The sequence below is a fragment of the Elephantulus edwardii genome, unplaced genomic scaffold (genome assembly GCF_000299155.1).
Source record: "Elephantulus edwardii isolate Elephantulus edwardi_28Jun2011 unplaced genomic scaffold, EleEdw1.0 scaffold00201, whole genome shotgun sequence".
Taxonomy (NCBI): domain Eukaryota; kingdom Metazoa; phylum Chordata; class Mammalia; order Macroscelidea; family Macroscelididae; genus Elephantulus; species Elephantulus edwardii.
In genome coordinates, this window is record NW_006399951.1 from 1,583,899 (window position 1) to 1,608,806 (window position 24,908).

General features: G+C 35.7%; 1 protein-coding gene across 2 annotated transcripts in view; it reads right to left on the reverse strand.

Annotated features, from left to right (window-relative positions):
• CHD9 (chromodomain helicase DNA binding protein 9) overlaps positions 1 to 24,908 on the reverse strand; it is a 164,533-nt gene that overhangs the window by 66,905 nt on the left and 72,720 nt on the right. For both annotated transcript variants that reach the window (XM_006897101.1, XM_006897100.1), the window contains exons 4-10: positions 21,996 to 22,107; positions 17,619 to 17,765; positions 16,016 to 16,084; positions 15,881 to 15,936; positions 14,609 to 14,726; positions 11,988 to 12,074; positions 10,784 to 10,921 (exon numbers count right to left, since the gene is read on the reverse strand). In XM_006897101.1, coding sequence (XP_006897163.1) covers positions 10,784 to 10,921; positions 11,988 to 12,074; positions 14,609 to 14,726; positions 15,881 to 15,936; positions 16,016 to 16,084; positions 17,619 to 17,765; positions 21,996 to 22,107 — 727 coding nt within the window. The remainder of the gene's footprint in view (positions 1 to 10,783; positions 10,922 to 11,987; positions 12,075 to 14,608; positions 14,727 to 15,880; positions 15,937 to 16,015; positions 16,085 to 17,618; positions 17,766 to 21,995; positions 22,108 to 24,908) is intronic.

The following is a 24,908-nucleotide window of genomic DNA, read 5'->3' on the forward strand; positions in this document are numbered from 1 at the left end:
TTGTTACTGGAATGAGATATTATTGCATTATTACATTGATCACTGGCAGCTGATGGCTAATGAACTCAAGCATTTCTTCATGTGATTTTCAGTAATCATCATGTCTTCTTTGTTGAAAAGGCTTTACATGTATGTGTTGTGCCAATTTGTAAGTTGGTTGGTTGTCATTCTCATGTTGAGGAGCTGGAGCCGCTTACGAATTTTAGAAATGAGTTTTGAAGGATATAGACAAAGTGATGCCTTTGATTTGTGGTACTGGAAAACAATACTAGGTATCTTGGACTGCAAGAACAGCAAGCAGATATGTTTTGGGAAAAGTGTAAGCAGAGAATTCCTTGGAGGCAAAGATGACAAAACTCCATCTCTCATACTCAGGACATGTTACTAGGAGAGGCTGTTCCTTTGAAAGGGATCTCAAGAAAGAAAGACCTTCAAACAAGATGGAATGGCTGCTGCAATAGGCTCAAGTGTGTCAGAGATAATGAAAATAGACTAGGATAGGACGGGGTTCAGGTGGGTTCTGTTGATCACAGGTTCACTATGAGTCATACTTGGCAGGACCGAATTACAACAGCAGCAACAAAAATCAGATATGTCATTGTCAAGTATTTTTACCTTGTCTGTAGACTCTCGTCTCACCTTGTTGGGTTTCTTCCCAAGTATACAAAGAATTAGATTTTGATGGAGCAATTCATCCATTTTATACTCTATCTGTACATTTTTAGGTGTGCTGGGAAAACAATTAATCCCGTAGATTGCCGCTGTTGTTAGGTGCTGTCAAGTTGAGTATAATCCATAGCAACTCTATGGACAACAGATCTGAGCCATCCTTAACATCTCTGACATTCCTGAGTCTATTGGTGAAGTTGCCGTGTCAATTCATCTAATTGAGGCTTGTTATCTCTTTTGCTGACACTCTACTTTTCCATCACTCCTTCTCGATCTTTTGGAAAGATCCCTGACTACAGATTTTCCAGTGTACTATGTCTCCTGGATCTCCTGGCTGCTGGCACCAAGGGTGTCAATTTTGGGTCAACCTATCAGTCCAGGGGTGAGGAATTTTGTTTTCCTGACATTGAGATACATACTGAATACAGTATTCATTGATCTTTTTAAGCAATCACGTCAAATCCTACTCACTATCAGCAAGCAATGTTACTGATGAATCTTCCTCTGATCCTGATGGCACATTCTTTTCACTGGGTCCCCTTTCTCAAACATTTTACTCAGCATACAGATTGAACAGTTACAGAAACTGGATACACCCCTGATAAACACATTTCTTAATTTTAAACCATTTAGTGTCCCTTTGCTCTGTTTTCCCAATAGCCTCTTGGCCTTGGTGTAAGTTTCACACGAGCACAATTAAGTGTTCTGGGATTTCTATTCTTCTCAGTCTTAGATAGAAATTTTTATGATCCACAGAGTCAAATTCCTCTGGATAATCAGTAATGGATAAATCTACATGTTTCTGGTATATTCTGCTTTTAGCCAGGATCAATATGACATCTGGTATCCCTGGTAACATGGTCTCTTCTAAAACCAGCCAGAATTGGCATTTCTCTATGTTCTGGTTTTGACAGCTCTCCCGTACTATTTTGCTTGTATGTGATATGAATGATATTTACAGATAATTTCCACAGTCTGTTGGATCTTGTTTCATCTTCTGCAGAGAGAGATGCTCAATTTTTCTGTCATCTCTTGCAATGAGGCTGTATCTGTAAGTGCTGAGCCATTTCTGTGGGGGGTGGTTCACAGGGCAATGGCTGAGTATAGCCTGATGCTGCTAGGCCACTGTTAAGCTTGGGCAGCTGGGATACTGGGCTCTGTGGCTTTGGTGAATGATAGCATTCATAAAGATCAGGACAGATTTCTATTTATGTTATATCATTTGGAACATAATTTAACAAAATTAAACTGTGTCATGAACCCTGCTTTATTCTACTTAAAATATCTTAAGCTATAATTTGTAAAAACAAAACCATAAATAACTATAAAAAAACTGCACTGTGATCTCATGGCCTAAGTGAATGTTACTGTTTAGAGAAACAATAAAGAATTCTAGAAGCAGATACTCTGCCTGCCTCAAGGATACCAGGTTAAGCAGGTGATCACCTTCTTCAGCCAGAGTAAAGAAGATAACGCTATAACAAATAGGTTGAAGCCTGAACACTGCCTTAGTGCATAACCACTGCACTGACAAGTATCTTTTCAGGAAGACTGAAATTGTTCTTCCAGATTGAAGGAGCCCTGTAGCTTTGGACACAAAATAATAAAATGTAGATTGTTGCTGTTAGGTCCAAGTATAACTCATAGCAACCCTATCAACAACAGGTGTGAGGTCTGTCCTATCCTTTATAATCTTCATCATCTCCAATACACTAGAGCTCGTTGCTACATGTCATTTTGTCAATCCATCTCATTGAAGGTCTTCCTCCTCTCTTTTCTAATCTTCCACCTTTAAGAGAGATAACCCTCCATCTCTGAGAGAGAATAACCTCTCTTAGCACCATGCCTAAAGCATGCGATACAAAGCTTCACCATCTGTTTGTTCTTTTGGCAGTCCAATCAATATTCAGTACTCTCTTCCAATAGCACAACTCAAAATTATCAATTCTTCTCCTGTTATCCTTATTCATTTTTAAGCTGTCAGATGCATAGCAGGTGAATGAATCAGGTGCATCTCAGTCATTAAATTGACAACACTGCTCCTCAAAACTATGAATAGGACCTTGACAGTCGACTTTCCCAATGCTATGTCTACAGATCTCTGAATTGCTGTTATCACAGGTGCTGAGGATGGAAGGAAAGTGAAATCTAATCACTAACACAAAACTCCTCGGCTGAGTCAAAGAGGCAAGGCAATCGTTGAGAAGGATTTCATTGCCTTCCCCGCCTGTTAAAAAAGTGTGTGGACAAATGCAATACCATCTAGTCTTGACCTGTGAGTACATAAAGGACCCCACATCCAGTAACAGTGGGATCCCAAGGGGGTGACACGGAAGGCTTCTAGGCTGCTGCTCGATGTGGTGTGTGGACAGCCTAAGACTGAGTGTGGCCTAAGCTTTTCACAGTTACTCATCAGTAATGCCAGCCATGTTTACCAAAGTCCTGGGGCTTTGAGGCCACAGGATGGGGAATGAAGAAACAGGAGCCAACAGATTACAGCACAAGGTGCTAGGTTGGCATCTGGCGTGTTGTTTCACAGGACTGCATGTGGATGTGCTGGAGGGGTGCTAACGTTTTCAGAAGGCCAGCCAGTTGGTTCATACACACAATACCTGCAAATGCTTTTCCAGTGACAGATTTTAAAAGAGCTTTAGTATGCTCTGTAAGGACCAACAAACTGTGTCTATAGGACGTTTTTCAGCATAAGATTCAAAATGGTGCTAGCCTGCATGCCATGGTAGAAAGGCTGGGCTGGTGATCCTGGAATTCCTACCCATTCAGATTAGAAATCCCTCGATCACCATTAAGGGGTGGGAGAGGAGGCTAGTCACACCTTTTTTGGGAAGGAGGTCGAATACTGAGAGGTCACTGTTTGTGGTACCTAAACCCAGTCTCCTGGAGGCTGCTCAGACTGAGTTCATATAATGTTTCCCCGGTTGTTATAAACGGTCCTTTCAACAATCTTATACCTCAATCTCTGTCTGATTTTGCTGTTAATAATCCACTGTATTTGATGATGGTAGGTTAACTGTTGATAACTTATTTCCTTGACCCTCTGGTCAAATCGGATCTCTTTGTCTACCTATTACGTTATCCCAGTGTAGTGGGTTTTTTTTCAAATGTACAAAATATCATTAAGATAATGAAATGAGAAGCCAAAATATTTCAAATAATGTATCTTGTATCTGATAATAATCCTGTGTACAGAATATGCAAAGACTTCTTACAACCCAATTAATCACGAGTGAAATAGTTTAACCAATTCTTTATCAAAGAAGATATAATAGCAAAAAAAGTATATGAAAAGATTTCAATTGAACATCTATTTACAGAAAACTGAACTAGGATCCACATCTCATATCACACACAAAAACCTACTCAAAGTGGATGAGGTACTTACGGGTAAAACCCAAAACCACAGAGATCTTAAGAGACAAAACGGGAACAAATTTACAAGTCCTAGCATATGGTATAAACAGGCTTGCAAACATAGCCAAAATTGCAAAGATGAGGATAAAATCGAAAACCAAGACCTTCTTAAAATCAAATCCCTACACACATCAAAACCCTTCTTTGACAGGATGAAAAGCAAGCCCACAGACTGGGAAAAACTTTTGGCAATGACATTTCAGGCAAAGGTCTCAGAATGTACAGGGCATCCACAAGAAAACACTGATAACCTAATTATATGGACAATGGTTATGAAAAGGAAGACATTCAGATGGCTAACAAAGAATGCTCAAAATAACTGGCACTCAGAGATGCAAATCAAAGCCACAGTGAGATACCATCTCACCTCAGTACCAATGTTTAACAGGATTTGTTGTTGTTACTGCAACTCATAGTGACCCCATGTACAATAGCCCTAAGCCCTGCTCTATCCTATGCCAATTGTATTGTCTCTGACACACCTACTCCCATTAACGCAGTAATGAATCAATACATCTCATCGATGGTCTTCCTCTCCTGCGCTGTCACTCAATCTTCCGAAGCGTGACAGCAAGCAATAAATATTGTAGAGGATGTAGAGAGATAAGAACATTTATATACTGCTGGAGACAGTGTAAAATAGTTCAACCACTATGGAAGGCAATTTTTTGTGTCTTCAAAAAGCTGACATGGAAATCTCAAGACCCAGCTATTTCACTACCAGGAATGTATCTCAAGGAAATCAGAACTGAGACACGAATACACATATGTACACAGCAGCATTAGTCACAATAGCAAGAAAAGGGAAAGAGCTCAAATATCCATCATCAAATGAGTAGTATGAAAATTTTGGTACTTCACAATGGGATACTATGCAGCAATAAGGAATTAACAATTTCATAAAATACTATGTAACATGGAAGAGAAAAGAGTACAATGCTGACCGAAATAACTCAGATACATAAGGAAAAATACTACGGAAGACCACTATTGTAAAATTTAAAAGATAACTAAGTAAGATGTGTATACATGCAAAAAAGGAAGGGGATGGCGATGGGGAAAGTCATTAGGATAGCAACGGTTAGTGAGTAGAGAGGCAGGAAAGGAACAGGAAAGGTTACATGAGAATTGAAGAGAAGAAGGCATAATAGGTATAGATTAGTCATAATTAGTTATATAAGATACAATGTTTAAGAATGACGTTAGGCAAACTAAATAAAATTTTAAAGATTATAGCCTAGGAAATATGATAGGGCAGCTCTACTTTGGCCTACAGGGTAATGAAAACAGGAACAATTGCAGGGGAGGGGGTCTCTATTAAAAGGAAAAAAAAATCTCAAAACCAACAAACAAAAAAACCTGCACAAAACAATGTTGTCAGAACTGACTCAGAGCCCATCCTCCTGTGGGTTCTTTTCAAAACGAATAAATAGTGAGGAAAGCACCTGCCCATCATTCTACAGTACATGAACTGCAGAGGCACTATTTCTGGGTTTATTAGCATAATTCCTTCATAATATGTCATCAGAGTTCTCTCATTAATTACTCTAGTTGTTGTTGACTGGTGAGTGGGAACAGATTCCTCGCTAACCCTCTAGAAGGTTCTCAAAGGCAGTAAATTGCACGGAAGGAGACTGTCCCATCTTTGTCCTCTGCAGCATCTGTTGGATTTGAACCGGGTTCCTTTGGGTTGGCTGTGAAACTTCTTACCACTAAACCACTGGCCGTCCCACATTAATTGTTAGGATAATGCAAATTAAAACTAGCATCAGATTACATGACTAACAAGACTCAACATACAGACTTTGTCAAGAATTGAAGTAACAAGAAAACTCAAACTGCTGATGACAGGATAAAAGAATCATATCCAGTGAGAAACAACTTGGTAGTTTCTTAAAAAAGTTAGACATGTATGTATCATATAATCTAATAATTTTATTCAAAGGTCCAACAAAAATCAATACAGGTGGTTGGAAAAAGACATAATATTCAAAACTTTTGAATAGTAAAACAAGAAAAGAAACACAAATGTCTGTCAACAAGTGACTGGATAAAATTTCAAAATACAACATCATATTATTTATTAATAGGATACTATGTCAGTTTGAAGACTACCATGCAATAAATTCATGTCACGGTCTTTTCAATTATTTCTATGCATCAGAGTTAGACAATGAACAAAGATGACTAATTGATGATAAGAATTGATGCCTAGAGCTATGATGCTGGACAAAAGTACTGATTATTCCATGGACAGTCAAAAGAATGAACAGGTATATCTTAGAATAGGTGAAGCCAGAGTGCTCCCTGAAGGCAAATATGGAAAATTTTTTTCTCTCATACTTTGAATATATTGCTAAGAGGTGATTTCTTGGAAAAGCCATGCTTGGAAGGGTGTGGGGTCAGTGAAAAAAGGGAAAATCCCCATTGAGATTGGGGTGACATGGTTAATGCAACAATGAGCTCAAGTTTATCAGACATGCTAAGGATAGCACAGGACAGAATAAGATCCAGATCTACCGTACTTAGGGACACTTGATGGCACCTAACAATAAAATAATTTATGCCATAGAGAGCTGTGGTGTTATGGTCAAGACAGAGAACTGCTGCTCACCCAAGGGTGCACACACCTCTCTAGTGGTTCATACCCACCAGCACCTCTGGGGGAAAAAGATGGGCTATCTCCTCTTATGGGACTCACAGCCTTAGAAAGTCCAACAGTCTATTATGAGACACTTCCAACTTGATGGCAATAAAACTGAGTTTGATTCAGATTAGCATGTTTTGTTTTGTTATGTGCCACAGAGTCAGAACTGACTCAGAGCGAAGCCTCCAGCAGGATTTCAGGTGGTTTAAATTGCACCAGAAGAGACTATCTTTATCCCATTATAGTATGAATTATTATTGAGATATCGTTGTCGTTTTGGTGGCTTAGTGGTAAGTGTTTGGCTTCCAACCCAAATCACCAGCTGCTCTGTGCAAAAAAGATGGGTAATCTCCCATTTGACTTACTGACTCTGAAAACAGGAATGAGTTGGTTCTAAATCAATGGTGCATAAAAACATCACATCTTAGTAAGACCAAAAATTTTAGAAAGAAGCAAATTACCTTCTGCTTTAAAATTATATTATACTGCTAAAAATTATACTGCTTTTACTCAACAAAATTATATCAGAGATTATCAAGACAATTAGAATTGTTATCAGGTGCTGGCAAGTCATTTTGGCATGTAATGTTCACAATACTAAGGGCAAACATGAAAGTAAAGCTTTCTTATTACTGTACATGAAGAAGTTGGTATATGCCATTTAGCAGGCCTTCTGACTAGCAGGAAAACACAGAAGTGCCATTACATGTGTTTTCACAGAAACTAATTGGAACTGGTTCTAAGAATATGTGCACAACAGGCCTGCCTTAACAAGTTCACACTTCACCTAGCTGGGTAGCCCCTAACAGCCTTCTTCATGACTATGCATTAATACACAGTGTATTAAAAGAGCAATGAATTTCTCTTTGGAGAGGTAGTTCCTCTGAGAAGTTACTGTGGCAATTTCCTTCTATGTGAGTAATACCTCTGCCTCGGCATACAGATCCCTTAATTCTTATTAGTCATAAAGTTGTAACTAAGAACTCACTGAGTTTGCAATCAACAATAAAGCAAAAGGAAATATTTTTCAAAAAGATTTTTAAACAGAGTCCTGCAACAGTTTGAAACTATTATACTTTAAGAAAAATGATTATTTTACAATTAATAGATAAAATGTCTGTTAGGTGCCATTGAATCTGAATCAATTACAACTCAAAGGACCTTATAAACAACAAATCTGAACCTTGTCCTATCCTAGGCCGTCCTCACCATCTCTAATATGCTAGAGAATGATGTCAGTCACTGTGTCAGTCCACCTTATTGGAGGAATCTTCCTCTGCTTCTCTCATCCTCCCTCTTTTCCTAGCAAGCTTCCTTTTTCTGAGGACTTGTCTCAACTGACAATAAGACTAGTATTTCAATTAACAGATACTAATTTTTCACAATATCCAATGCCAGTGTAAAATGCACATTACTTATTTTTAAAAGGTTTATTTTTGAAATGAAATTTTAAAAATTTATTATTTCAAAAGGTGTTTCTCTTCTCAGAGGACAATAACTAAGAGAAGCTAACTTAACAAACTGAAGCCCTCTGATGATGTTTGGCTATTTAACTGGCAAATTTTAGTTGAAATTTATTCCCTATAGCCCAGAAATTTATATTCAAGATTGTTCCCTTGTGGGTAATGCCAGATTATCCCCAGAAACATGACTGGACCAGGCCACCTCGGCTGAGCCACAATGACCAGGCCTGGGTCACCTGAATGGGTGAGGATATACTGAGGGCATTGAGCTGCCCTGTGTCTCCCCTACATAATACAACATGAAGTCTTCAAGGTAGGAAGATGTATTAGAGAAGCTCATACCCCTGTCTCCAAGACTGGTTTTTCTGGTAGCATTGTGTTTTACTGGTAACAAGCTCAGAGACTCTAGCAACCTTATGCACAACAGAAGGAAGCCTGCCTGGCTGCACCATCCTCACACCCCTGCTGCTCGGAGCCTCACTACTAAGTGAAAAGCAAACAGGCTATCAAGTTACACATACTCAGCAGAGACAGGGTTATTATATTTCTGCTGCTATTTAACATAATCCAAGTTTACTTAAGGGTCTTTTAAAAAATAGTAGCCAATGAACCATCTTATAATAATTCTCAAATTACTGCTTTCAATAAATTCTCTAAAAATTGATATTCAGTGTTTGCTTCTCAGCAAGCCAGTGGTATTAATAACAACATATGCTTTGATTGCTACTTTATTTAATTAACAACAGATTATAATTTTTGTTAAATCATTTTTACATTAAGAGTTTTAATTCAACTGGCTGAATCCCAATTAATAAGAATTACATTAAATAGGTAACGAGTGAATTTTCTCTACCATGGGAATCTAAACGGAGCATATCCAAGTTTCACTTTCAGAGATTTCACTTGGGTAAAAAGTAAGATACATCACTGTCATAGCCAACTCTGACTGCTGATGAGCCCCCCGATCTTCAAGGCTGCTCATCTCTCTCCAATATCTCAGAACTGAATCACAGGTATTACAGTTAGAAGCCAAACACACAATACTCTTAATACCACCAGGCTCCTTTCTCATCTGCAGTCATTTCTAACTTGTGAACACCTCTTCAACATGCAGCTGCGAGTGAGAACCCATGTCCAAAGGAATGGCTTACTTGAGGTGGTTAAAGGAAAGACAGTTACTATTAAGACATATGTTCCCTAGTCAAAATCTTTACCTTTCACAACACCCCTGATTCATTCTTTCACACACTAGTCACTTTTTCTGTTTCCTGGTTTGAGGAAATAAAATGAAACTTTAGTGATCTGCTAAACTGAGTAATAGGCTATAGGCAGAATTGTAGAGATAAAAAAAAAGTATTTCTTAGAAACCTCATCTCTTCCACGGAACACTTAATCCCTTTTATTCTCTTGATTTTTCAGTGCAGCCAACTGTACTTTGGAGCTAATCTGAAAGTGAGCTATTCCTGTCTTTGCATACATAAATCTCTATTCAGTAATCTATGAGCAAATTATATTTTGAAAGAAAACACCGGAACCAAACACAAACCTAATAGTTAAGTCAATGTAGTTTTGGATCAACTCTACAGGATAGAGTAGGACTGCTCTTCCATAGGGTTTCTGAGGCTGTTATCATTGATGAAGAGAGCTTTGGTGGCACAGTGCATCCAACCCAAAGGCACATGGTTTAAATCAAACAGCTACTTCTTTGGAGAGAAATGTTGGAGGTCCCCTCTGTGTGATTTCCAATCTCTGAAAACCTGCTAGAGGGTTAGCGATTCGTCAGTTCTGACTTGGCAATACACAATAACAACCTTTCATAGAAGCTGACTGCCTCTTCACTCTCTGGTCAGCTCACAGGTGGATGCACACAGACCACCTTTCAGTTATCAGTCATAAGGCTGAGTTACACTGCTCAACCAAGATTTTTTTTTTAATTGAAAGAATGGTCAAAATATTTAATAAAATCTTAATACATCACATTAGTGTGAATTTCTTTTGGTTGGCTAACATGGAAGGATGACATGTCTGAATTAATTAATTCATGTGTCAACAATCTTATCTTTGGAAGTAAAAAATAAAATAAAATTACCATTATGATAATGTACCAATGCATTACAGAGTTCTAAACATTCTGTAGTAGAAAAGGAAAAAAATAATACAAATTTCATATGGAAGGAAGGAGACATATACATAGAGAAGGGGGAAAAATCCAAGGAATAATTTTTCTTAACAACAACCTAGTAATGGAGAATTAACAGGAAGAGAAAGCAGCTATGTAAGGATTTTCATTGGACAAAAGTGGATAAACCTGTAACAGATGTTACTGATGTTAATAGAAATGATATAACATAAAGAGTAGAATGAAATGAGCAAGCTAATACTTAATTTAAATGCATGCAACCTCTGACTAAGCAACTTCTAATTTATTTTACAGAAACTTACACAAGGGCTCTAGAATGCACAGAACAATACTGGTTATAATACAAAAAACTTAGAATATCTGCATATAGAATAATTAAATAAACTGATAAAATAATTACTAAATAAAGAAATGCTTTTCCAGGTATATTCTTACCAAGTGTCTTGTGTCAGGTCTTGAAGCTTGTAATTGTTCAAACTCTTCTATTTTTGCAAGATCAACGTCTTCCTTTAGTTCCCAAGTACTATCTTCATATGGCAAGGAGCACCATTTTATTAAGTAGTAAATAACAGGCTGTAAGAAATGTTTTCATTGTATCATTCTGAAATAGAATAAGAACTCCAGAAAAACAGCAAAGTTTAACAATGTAGCAAACAACAAATGCTGTGAAGTTGTGGAGAGATTTGAACCCTTATTCATTGGGGGGTAAAATAATGCAACTACTATGGAAGGAGGTATGGTGGTTTCTCAAAAGGGTAGAAATAGACATACCACTTGATCCTGTAATCCCACTACTGAAAATATACCCTAAAGAAACCAGAACAACCATCCAAACAGGTGTATGCATACATGATTATTGCTGCGTTATTCACAATAGCAAAGAGATGAAAGCAACCCAAGTGCCCATCAACAAATAAACTGTTACAACAACTATGATATATTCACAAAATGGAATACTATGCAGAACTGAAAATAAATGAATTAAAAAAAAAATAAAACACAATGATTTCATAAAACATTACACAGCATGGGTAACCCTGTAGGACATTATGCTGAGTGAAATATCTCAGTCACAAAAGGTCAAAGACTGCATCACATCACTGATTGTTACAAAGCAGGAATGACATGAGTTGGCTGGGATGAGAATAGGAAAAGAGTGGATAATGAACACTACATTGGTACAGATGAAGAAACGAACTGTTTAAAAGAAATGTAAGGTTAGGCATTATATGTGTGACAACAGTCCAGAATAAGAGGTACATTGCCAAGTGGACTGGGGGAGAGGGAAGAGAATCAGGGAGGGAGGAAACTGCAGCAATGAATGAATATTTTTTAAAAAAGAAAGTGAACTGGAGGAAGGGGAAGAAGAAAAAATGTGCAACAACGAATGAATGGACACTCAACTTTTCTGCAAACTTTCATTAAAATCACAAATAAAACATTTTTTTTAAGGGTAAGAAATAGCTTTACTAGGGAGCAGTTAATAATAGTCTAAACATACTTTACAGAATCAAGCCAATAGAAAAACTCCACCATTTTTAAGGTTTTTTTGTCATTAGTATTTTTAAAAGGCACTATTACACAACTTATGACAGTTTTAGATTTTTCTTAATTTTTTTTTTCTTTCTGAAATACTTACCTCACCAGTATCCTTATCTTCACAAAATGAGACTTCTAATACTCTATCTACTTCAACGTAGTCTGGGTTAAATGGTTCTTCTTCAATCTGAATATAAAAAATTGATATCAGAGATGAAATATAAAGATCATGATGAAATATGGACAGATCTACTAGGTATTCATTCATCTATAGGAGAAATGCTTAAGTTTAATTTCAATTAAACTTCTAATTTATAAAATTCTTTCACTTATTTTACAAAGAATATCTGGGATAATTTTATATATATATATATACACATATACATATATACATATACATATATACATACATATATATATATATGATTAATCAACATATTATATATGATAAACTAATTAACATTAGGAAATAATATACCAGATAGTAAATTGAAGTAAAAGGATATTTTCAAAATATCCCAAGAATGAGTGCTAGCTCTGTCTTTTGTTAATTTTTCAGGTCTCCTTTCCCTGACTGTCAATCATGCTACTCTCTCCTCAAACCTCACTTATTTCTTAGTATTAGCTAGAATTTCATCTACTGATGAAGCTGTTTCTAAGTACAAGATCCACTTACCTAGATGAAAACATCTCTAAGGGACCTTAAACTAAACTGTACCTACTAAGTCTTTAATCTTTACTTTCTTTTATATTTTCTGAATTAATAATAACACATTGTTCAGCCCCAATGCTAACTGGATAAACCAGAAATAGATATGTAATCTTAGATTCATGCTCATTCCTTAGATTCCACACCTAACAATTCCACACCTAACAAAGTCATCTATAGATTTTTCTCTTAATGCAAATTGGCGCATCAATAATATGCATTATGGAGAAGTCACAAACAAATATTCACCACAAGGACCACTCATAGATGGAGGAAAAAAAGCAAGTAATTGCACATCATGGTGTTTTCAATTACCTGCTATGTATCTGAAAGTTGGAAAGTGAACAGAGATGGCAGAGGAAGACTTGACTCCTTGAATCAGGTTATTGGAGAAGAGTACTCAACACTCCCTAGACTGTCAAAAGAACAATCAAGTCTGTCTCGGAGGAGGTGAAACCAGGGTGCTCCTTGTTGTTGGCAGGTGCTAACACGCTGAATACAAGCCAGAGTGACCCTATGAACAATAGATCTGAGCCAGGTCCTATCGTGTGCCACCTTCACACGCACTGACACATCTGAGCCCACTGCGGTAGTCACCATGTCAGTCTGCTGGTTGAGGGTCTTCATCTCCTTCACTGACCTTTTGGAGCATCATATTCCTCTCCAAGACAGAGGCAAACCTCATTTTTTTTTTCCTCCAAAGAACTCTGGCTGCACACCTCTCCAAGACATATTTATTTGTTCTTTTGGCTGTCCATGGGATGTCTAGTACTCTGAAGGGGTTCCTTAGAGGCATATCCATATATCTCAAATACTTTAACCATGCTGTCAGGAGGAAATCAGTGCTTAGGAAAAGATCATGCTAGGAAACATGAAGAGTCAGCAAAAGAAAGATTCTTAACAAGATGGAATGAAACATTGATTAGAACAATGGGTTTGAGCATATCTGAGACCATGAGGATGACAGGGTTTAGATCTGTTGTTCAGGGTTGAGTATGAATCACATTCAAGCCAAATGCACCTAACAATAACAACAACCGAAGAACTGTATCCTTAGTTGTTCCTGATCCTGAGTTACAAACCATAATTTATCTAATAAGGGAAGGTTTGGTGACTTAATCGGCAGGCAGATGCATTACCAACCCAAAGGCCTCTCGAGTGGTTCAAATCCTCCAGTGCCTTCAAGGAACTAGGTATGGAATCTCATTCCAAGCAATTTACAGTTTTAGAAAATAACAGGAGGGTCAGCTAAGAGGTGGTTCTGACTTGATGTCAAAGAGTGTGTGGAAGGAGGACAGTAGTATCTATGATATCTGAGTCTATTCCCCTCTTGTTTATGTAAAGGAGGTCAGATATCATAGATACTACAGTCCTCCTTCACACACTATTTGTGCAACAGAGAATATGGATGAAATATAGAAATGTTCTTAGTCTAATATTTACTTCTTTTTGTATATTAACACAACATTTAACATTTTAAAATAGATTTAAAAATAATTTATAGTAGAAAATGAAAGCAAATATATAATGAGGTCTGAACAGATGAATGCATTTTTGTAATGTACTTCAGTGCAGAGACATACACACAGAGAAATTATCAATATATTCCCATAACCAAAAAAATGTCAATTTCTACTTATTTGCAGCATTATTCTTCTACTTCAATAACTTCTCTAATTAATGTTCAATACCACAAACTAGAAAAGAATTATACACTATCTCAATTCTTTTTTTTCCTTGTTGTGTACCGTTGAATCAGACCCAAGAGGCATAAGAGGAGATAGCTCCTCCTTTCCCAACAAAGCATCTATACACTATTTTTAAATATAATCATTCCTATTGCCTTTATTATTCTCCAGTACAACTGTAAAAGAGAAGACCTTTTTATATGCACATAGTATAAAGACATTTAAATTCTAAAGATACAATTTGGAGGTCTCAGAATGAATATGAATAATCCTTAAAATTTTTATAAGCAACAGAGTCTAACACATAATAGTTTGTGTTCTTACATCTGAGAAAAAATGCGCTCTTTGTGCTTGTCTCAATTTAAATCGTTTTATTTTCTGTTGAATCCTTTTATCCTTCAAAAGCTGCTCTTCTGTAGCCCATTCACAGTGAAGATAGGAGCTAAAAATTATATAAAAACAATATATTAGAATGTCAGAGTATGCTTTGAGATTTAATGAAAATATATAATAGGAATAGTACCTTCAACTTCACACGCAGATAGTCATTTACTAGACTTTTACATAACTGTAAAATATAATCATTGTGATTTCTATGTGCTGAAAAGACTGTAATATAAAGGTCACACTGCTTTACCATTTCTCTAACTCATAACACTTTGGACCCTCTCATGGATTTCCTGGGTTATAAATCTTTATCTGAGCAGACTCCCAAGTCTCAATCTCAAAGAAGTTGGTGGATTTGACCTGCTGACTTTTTGGTTAGTATCCTGGTAAAAGTAAATTATTTTGCCACAAGAGCTCCATGTTAATTCAACAAGTAGAAAAGGAACAGTAAATTGGGTCATAAAGATAACAGCAAGATGTAAAACTTATTCTTTATTATAAAACTAATTTGGTTTAAATAAATGTTGAGAACTCTCTTCAAATAAAATATATTTTTGTTTTCAAGGATTTTCTCTAATTTAGCAATACAGATGAGTTAATCCAGAAATCTCTGGTGGCCTAGTGATAAGGAACTGCTTTGCCAACCCAAAGGTATGCAGTTCGATTCCACTACCTACTATTTAAAAGAAAAATGAACAATCTCCTCCTGTACAATTTACAGGCTGTAATAACCTGTTGAATGATCATACGTCAGTTGGCTCTAACTCAACAGGAGAAAACAGTAACAACATGAGTTAATTCACCTACGTTCAAGATTGAAATTTTAATCAAATCATCTTGGTAAAATTACTAAAAAAATTCTTTCTTTTCAAAAAAGAATGCATAAAAATAACACAGATGTAAAAAATAATGTCTGTAAATTATAGAAAGATATTTTATGAAAAATACAAAATAACCCTGCATTTTCAGGGTAAAAACACTCAATTTTTATGTGAAAAGTAATTAAACAAAGCCTTTCTTATGTCTGAAGAAAAAAAATGTTGTTGGGGCTTGTTTCAAACAGAAAACTCTTAAAATTCTTTTTCATTTAATATACTAGAATTAGAAATTTACGTAATATAGACAAGAAAATAATAATGTATTTAAAAACAACAGAGATACTCTAAAACAGCATCTTTCTCTTATCTGTTTTCTAACATTTCTACTTACTAATTCTTGTATTTTACAAAAAACTCTTCTGTATCAATCATTACACCAGGAGATACCTAAGAAAATAAAATCAATAATTACGACTCTTTTAAAAACAATGCCATGGAATATAAACGTAACATGTAATACACTTACTTCCTTTTTCACAATTCTTGAAGATAATATTTTGTCTACAATTGCAGCATCTTCTTCACTGGGATTCTCCTATGGAAAGAAAGAGAGAGAACCAAGGTGCAACAAATTTTAAAAACTCATTTAATTGTCACTATGTATTTATTAACATATTAAAATTTAAGACAACTTATTTAGTGCATATACAGGTACTATTAAATGACTGCTGTTGGTGTGTGTTGTTGAGGCAGAAGCAACTCATACCTGACCATCTATCTTAGCAGCTTTTCAGAAGCAGTAAACTAGATGGGAAAAGACTGCCCATCTTTCTCTAGTGGAGCAGCTGATGGATCCAAACTGCAGCCCTTTGAGACTACAACAGCTTCCCATGATGCCACCAGAGCTAATTTGTTAAATAATGGGCAACATCCTCATTTTTGTTATTGCCCTTGCCATCTCAAATATTTCCATCATAGTCTATATGCTATGCTCTACCTATGTCAGATTTCCTTCAAGCCCTTAAAATATACTAATTTAATCTTGTGGCCAAACTATGAGGCAGGTACTATAGTCATCTCAACTGTACTGAAGAGGTAATTAAGGATAAACTAGGTATTTGCCAAAAGGTACTGCTGTCCTTTGTGTTTTAAATGCTGTAAATCTTTAATACATGAGAACAGCAGCCAGTGAGTTTGAATGATCAACTTTTTCTCTACTACTCCAACATTTGAAGAAAACTTGTCAACATTCTAGTTATCAAGTAGAAAATAAATGGCAGGGTTGGTGAGGCAGGTTTACAATTCAAGCAAGAGGGATTATAATAATTTTTAAAAGAAGAAAACACGTCGGCACAGAAATTGTCTAATATAGCACCCAAGCTACTAAAGTTCGAAAACAGCTCACAAAGAAGTGGCAGAGGAAGCAAATGAAGCCAGAAACCGAAGGGACTTATAAACTGCATAAAATCCATTACAGGGAGCTCTCCTGGCATACTTTTTAGGGAGCTTCGCTCCAGTATGAATCTACCAGGTGCTCTGCAGGACAAAAATGTGCAACTGTCTCCCACGTGATTTACAGCCTCCAGAAACCCCACTAGGGCACAGCTATGAGCCAATTATCACTCAACAGCAATGAGAGAGATTTATAAGCTATGCTAATGCTAGGACAGTATTATTTAAAGACTTGGAAAATTATAACATGATTAGTTCTGTAATTTAGAAATTTGCAAATAGGGAAGAGAAAGAGGTCTCAAGAGTAACTATTCAGGCCTCTTCCATATTTCATTTCAAGGAGGAAAGTCTATCGGTTTGGGATCTAACTTTCTAATAAATCTATCTTTACACCTTACCTTAAAAAATAAAAAGAAGAATATTCAGGGGGTAGAAAAATACAATAAAAATCAGATGCAGGAAAAGAAAACAAAGAGAGGTGAAATAATATGGATAGTTTTACCTCAATTACGGAATTTGGGTTTCAAGAGGAAAAATAATCAGAGAATTTAAAATAATTTATGATTATTTAAAATGTTTTATAGTAATAATCCTATAAAATATATGATTATTTAAAATGTTTTATAGTAATAATCATATAAAATACATAAATTTTTATAAAGAAAAATACACCTTACCACAAATAACTGCAAGGGCTGTTCACCAGGTAAAGGATTTGAATTCTTTTTAATTTTCATAGAACCTTTAACTGCTTCTTCAGATTGTTTTCCTTCTGCTGCTTCTACATATTTTTTTCGTTTAATTTGTCGGTTTGATCTTCTTTTCTGTAATGAATCATAAGGATGCAGTTTATTTTGTTTGAAGGAAATTTTTTTTTTAAATAATCACTCCTAATGTTGTTTATCAAACACTGAAAATTATTTTCCCCATTAATATTGCTAATTTTTACCTTTTAACAGATAGAAGGTTGTAATTTACCCTTTGTCACAACAGGTTTACAACCTTCCTAGACATTTAAGTGCAAAAATTTTAAATAACAAATGTTATGAGGCTTTTACAAATTTATTTTAGAAACTAATAAGAGTAAAAAAGTCTCTGTTATTTTAGTTTGAACTATTTCACACTTTGCATACAAAATACCTTTATCGTTGATTACATTTCTCTAGATCTTTCGTTAAGAACAATAAAAAGGTAGGTAGGCTATTAAGCTATTCCACACAAGATAGTAATTATTTAAAAGTAGTAATATTTTCATATTTTTATCTTAAACTGAATATTGGTTAAATAGTTATTCGGGAGTATAAACCTATATGAATATATGTTAACTATTTATAAAATTTAAGACAAGACATAAAAATAAATGGTAAATGTTTAGAAGAGATACACAAATAATAAATTATTGTCTTAAAAAGAACTAAAAATGAATGAAGGAGGATCAATGATTTAATAGTCTTACTGCTGTCCTTAAAAATAAAGATAAAAAAAAAAAAAGAGAGGAAAAAAGTAAAATAAAAAATAAAATAAAAAGAGCATCACCTTCATATAAGCAAATGCAATACTCTAAGTAAGTTGGAGTCAGATATAAAATACACATGGCTTTACTTACCTCCCTAATTACCTATTTTTCCCCCAAGAAATTAAAGTACTCTTATTTTGATGTTCCCACCAAAACCCTCAAAATTACAGCTTGCCAGAATCTCCCAGCAAGATTTGCTTGTTTTCCCCTTCCCAGCAATGTTCTGGGTGAAATCACTACAAACAGGTACTCTCTTGCTCAATGGTTAGTAAAGCTACAATATTCTGTATGTTTAAGTACTCTCCTCTTACTTCCAAAAATAAATACAAAACAAATCTACAGTTTTCCTTTGGGTTTTGGCCAATGATTGCAATACATAAGTTCTTTCGTTTACTTCTACAACCTATAATGTTAAAGAACCGTCGCAATATTGGGGCAATCTGTTATTTGCCATCAGTGAGGTGGTTGTGACTTTTAACATCCCTTCTCTTAAATATGGATAATCAAGAAAGGAAATGAACTTATACGGTCGTGGATGTGGTATACCATCGAGTCGGAACAAACCTATCCTCCAGAAGATTTTTTTTTCCCCCCAGTGGTCTCCAAATTTATTTCTAGTGGTTAAATCTTTTTTTTTTTCTATAATTATATTTTATTAATTTTCATAAACATTTACAGAGATTTTGGGCTTCCACAATAAAACCAGAAGATTTTAAGAGGCAGTTAAATGCATGGGAAAGCACTACCCATCTTTTCCTGTGGAGCAGTAGCTGGTGGACTCAAACCAAGTGCCACCAGATTAAAAGTACTCCTTACCATTTAGCCACCTTACTTTAGACTCTTGGTGGCAATGCATTTGTGCTAAATGTATATTTGAAATTCAAGGTAGTACTTTTGTTAACATAGGAGGCAGGAAGGTAGCGCACTATAAGTTAAAGAAAAAAGGATTCTTAGGAAAAGCAATTTTCCCCTATTCTACTTTTTAAAATAGGGATATAATATTTGTTGTGTCAGGGATGGGGTGAATTTCTAAACTAACACTAGACTAAAAGAATGTGAGCAAGAGTTGCACTGTCAACTGAAAAGCATGTAGTTTTCACCAGCTGCTCAGTGGGAGAAAGACAGGCAATCTTGTGAGAATGACTCTTAAAAACCCACTGGTGGGTCAGCTATGAGTTGTTTCCTACTTGATGGTACATAAAAACAACAAAATACTTAGGATTTTATTTGTATATAATTTTAAGATTTAATATGTAAGAATATTTTAAATTATAATCAATTTATCTACAAATAAAATGTATTATCAAAGTGCTATCTGACTAGACATAAATCTTCTAAATAATTGTTTTTAGGAAGAATCTAGTACATTTAAAAATTAACTTAGGTATTTTTAGCATTAAAGATTATAGTCACTTTAGTCCTATGTGAGTACTTTGAAATGCTTAATATTTTAACAGATAGTAATCAAGTATCTTAGAAAACTTATTTGGATCTAAGAAAAGTACAAATTCAAGGAACTCTTCAAAATCTAATAAAAAAAATTTAAAACCTTTTCAATCTATCATTCTATCATGAGGGTCACAATTTGTAAACTGCTTCTTTAACCTATGAAGACTATACCATTATAAATGGTTAATCCAAGTTTGAGTATTAAATCTACAGCTAATTTCACCATAAATTATATACCACTTGTGTATACTGTCATACATTAAAGTAAAAATAAAAAAGGTGTCATTCTCAACTATGCCCTTTAAGGGCACACAGTGCTGTACTATTTTGAAAATATAAAAACTTATCTGATGAACATAGTTTGAACAATAAAAAAAACAAACATATTTTTAAAGAGGAGCTCTAGTACATAATGAGCTGAGATGCTAAGTGAAATGTGTCATCTTTGCTGGTTCAAATCCACCAGTGGCTCCATGGGAGAAAGAATGGCAATCTCCTCTTGAACCGTTTAAGGTCTGTGAAAACCTGCCGGAGGGTCAGCTATGAGTTGGTTCCTACTCGACTGCAATAAAAAATGAGAATTTTATCTCATGGGCCTTTTTTTCTGGCTTACTTTTTAAATAATGATGCTTAAAGCACCATTTAAAAGTGATAAATTCTCTCTTCCAATGTTTTATTTCTATTTTTTCATTTATCACATCTTGAAGGTTTTATAAAGATAGCTTATAGGATTTGACTTAAGAGGTCTGAAACATGCTTTCATATGACTAATAAATACTTCATTATGATTGTAGAACATTTGATTCTTAGAATAATCCAACTATAACTGACGGCAGGCATTTTCATTACACTTATGTCTCTCAATGCAGATAAAACTGTAAAGATTTATCTGCTGAGATTAAAGAAACAATATTAAGTACTATATTCACATTGCTAGATTCCTTTTATTGCTATCTGAAGCCAAATATGTTTTCAAGTCTTCAAATCTTGAGAATTCATTGTTGCCTTGAAAGTTATAAGGTGTTGCTGCCACCTAACCATCTATCAGTTTTCTAATCTATTACAGATAATGGGTTTTTGCTTGTCCATTTGTGTGTGTGAGAGAAAACACAGAGGTAAAGTCACCTAATATTGTACTGAAAATATGGAAGAAATGTGCATGCTAGCCTATTCTACGATCTCATTGCTGTAATAATAGTGAAAAATGGCCAGCATTATTTTACAAAATTTTCTCACGTTGTGTAAGTTAAATAAAAGTTTCCCTATGTTAAAGATAACATATGAAAAAAAAAAGCTAGGCCATATAATATTAGGAGCTTCGGTCACTGCCCTTACCTCAACTCTTGCAGCAGCCCAGGAGCCTTGAGCCACTACTCTCCCATTGGATAAGAAGCTGCATAAGGAAGAAGAAAGGCCATTCAGGGGCTTTCTGGCCCCATAATCCAACAACTGCCACCAACCCTAAGGCCTACATTAGCATTTCATTATTAGAGAATGGAGGTGGCCTGACTTATTATGACCTTCCCTCTATTTTCCCCGAAACTTCACAAGGTTATTTTGAAAACCCACTTATTTGGGGAAGGGAGGGGAGAAGGCACACTCACAATATTTATGTCTATGTTAGGGAATTTTAATTATACCTGGCTATCTTCTTCAATACAAGCAGACAAAAAGAATTATCTCTCAGGGGTTAAAAATGCATCTATTTGCTTTTGTATGTGATTTTAAAAATTAATGTTTTCATCATCAAGCTCATTTATAAGCACTCTATAGGTACAGGATAGTATCTGTAGATACCTGGCCATGTTAAAAGCCATCAGGAACTTTGGAGGATTATTTAAGCTCTCAGGGTTTCAATTTTAATATTTAGAACATGAGGGGACTGTAGAAGATATTTAAGTTTCTTCCTAGGTCTAACATTTCATTGAAAATGAGTAAGAACATATTATAATAATGCTGCCATGTATGTTCTATCAGAAAAGAAAATGTCTTAAATGCTAGAGTATAAGCAAATATATATAAGGTAATATAATATTACCCAGATAATTCTACCAGTGCTTTATTTCTCAGAAAAATGTCTATTACTCACTTGAGAGTTTTCATCTTTCAATGCATGCTGAGGCATCTGTTCGGCATCAGATATTTCTTCTGAAGACTCATTCTTTCTTTTTTGTTTCTTACCCAATGTAATAATGAGTTTGCTGAAGAAAAGAGTAAACAGTAAAAACGCTTTACATTTTTCCAAATTTTGATCAAACTAAAATAAGCCATGTTAGGTTTTCTTTCACTTGCAATTATTTGAACGGCAAACCAAACATAAGGAAAACTGTAATATTTCAGAGCATAAATTATAAGCATATAAAGACAATCAAGTCATATGACTTACTCAAGCTCAAGTTTATTATTAATGATGAAAATAGAGGTAATACAACTGTATTGCAAAATAAAACACTGTAGAGTTTTTTTCATTATTGTCTAGATTTAGAAAGAAAATCTATTTGTTTATTTTTTTACCACTCCTGTTGTTGTTGTTGTTTAATGCCGTCGAGTCGTAGATGACTCATAGCGACCCTATGAACATAGAGTTTCCAGAGGCAAACCATTTCGGAAGTGGATGCCGCTCCTGCTTCCAGGCTTGTTTTAGTCAGGAAGCCACAGCCAAAACTGTCCACCATGGGTGCCCATTACCACAATTGGCACATCACTGTCATTGGCTTCAGCATCACAGCAACCACGAGTTACCTCTGTACAGCAACGCACAGACCAGTGCTATACCACCTAGAACTACTTCTTATTAGGAAGTGCTGGGTGGCATAGTGGTAAGGATTTACACTGCCAGCCAACACAAAGGCTCATGGTTCGGATCCACCAGCTTCTCTATGTGATTACTATCTCTGATTCACTGGAGGGTCAGCTGTGAACTGGTTCAGACTTGATGATACATTACAATGACAACTTCTTGGTATAGGGGAGTTATGGTGAGTGGTAAGGAGTTACAATGCTAACCACCCCAAAGGCAAGCGGTTCAAATTCATCAGCTATCCTGTAGGAGAAACTCAACCCTCTGAAAACTTGTTGGTAAGTCAGCTATGAGTTAGTTTCAACTAGACTGTCATAACAGACACACACTTCCTATTATATTAAAATTCTACTTGTCCTTGGAGAACTCCATAGCCTAAAGGCTCCTACTTTCTATCATAAAGTAATTTCTTAAAGAACTATTTTATTCCCCATATTACATAGTTTTGTCAGTATGTACTTATAAATGCATACACAGACAATTTTTCTCAACTCTCAAAGGATAGTGTTTCAGTGAACTACTTCAATAAACTGAAATTACTTAAAGTGAAAAAATAATTACTATTCCTTTGCAGATAAAAATGTAGTGAGTAGTCCTAGATCAAAAAACAATCTACCAAATCATACCACATAAAATCTAAAGTAAGATTAATATATGGTGTTCACAGACACAATGGAGGAGCTTGGAGAGGCCAGGCTTATTGCTCAAGGGGCAACCCATCTTTTATTAGCTTACTGCAAAACAAGGGTGGAACTATAGTTCTGAGTATTTATGTTTAAGAGTAATTATGCTAGTTTAAAAAGTAAGGTGCACCCCATGCAAGCCATAGTCTTTTCCATTCCTGATGCTGAGCTTCAATCAATACTGAAGGCTATAGTCCTTGCTTTTCTGCAGCAAATGCCTCAGGCCCGCCTCAGTTTTGGCAAGCAAGATTGTGTCATCTGCGTAATGGAGGTTGTTGATGGTTATTCCTCCAATTCTGACGCGACATTCCTCCTCAGAGAGTCCAGCCTCCCAGGGGAATAATCTGTTTCACATATATATTGTTAGCTGCTGTCAAATTGGCCCTGAACTCATGGGACTCTTGAAGATATTGGAATGTATAAAATCATTTGATTTTTCCTGGTTGGCTTTTAAGAGTAGATCACTAGTCTTCGACTATTTAGGAGTAGAAGTGCTGATGAAATCTGTTTAGCATGCATAAGCCACTGACATAGAGCCTACCTATTAGATATATTCGCTGGGTATCAAGCTCAGGCCATAGCACGGAAGGCACAATTTCTACCAGTGAACCACCAGAATTGTTTAAATGAACAGTAACCATTTCTAATTACTGAATAAAAGGAACTGTTGCTAGGACTTGGGAATTGGTGGCTTAGTGTCAAATCTTGAAAGTATTATACTATCAGAATACGTTAGGGACAAACTTTGAATACTGAGAACGGAATGGTAATAGCATGTCTAGAACACACAAAGAGCAGCAGGAAGAAGAAATAGACAACTAGAGAGGTAAGCCTGGTGGGTATGACCAAAGACATTTCTTTTTATATGTCTAACAAGTACTTGTCATAGTCACATTTTTGTTAGCTGTAACTGAGTTGGCCTGGACTCATAGTGACCTCTAAACAAAACAAAATATTGCCCTTTCTTATGCCATCTTCATTACCTTTGATAATGTTAAGTCTATAGTCCAGTAGCCTCTTCAAGGTATCAAGGCAAGGCATTTACCTCTTATTAAGATTAGAGTGCAAAGTCTTATTAAATCTTAGGAAAAATAAAAAAGATAGTCTTAGAAATCTGATGGAGGATCCCCATCAGCTGGTAATGACTCCACAGCAGTAGAGTGTCTAATCTGCCCAGTCTGATACCCTAGTTCAGAGACTGGAGTACCCTAAGTATCCAAGATGAATTCTCAAAAACCTCACTTCTCAATCCCAGAGATGTGAGGTTCAAATCCACCAGATGCTTTCCTAGAGAAGGAGGGACAATCTCCTCCTGTACCAGTCAGATCAGATTTGACGGTACACACACACACAAGCGCGTGCGCGCGGACACACACACACACACACACACACACACTAAAATATTTAAAAACAAAACAAAAACCCCTCACTTCTAATGAGCATTATGATTTTATTCTTTCTGAAACTGATGTTCATTCTTCTGGCAGACTACCAATATTTTTTCATCAACGCTATTATT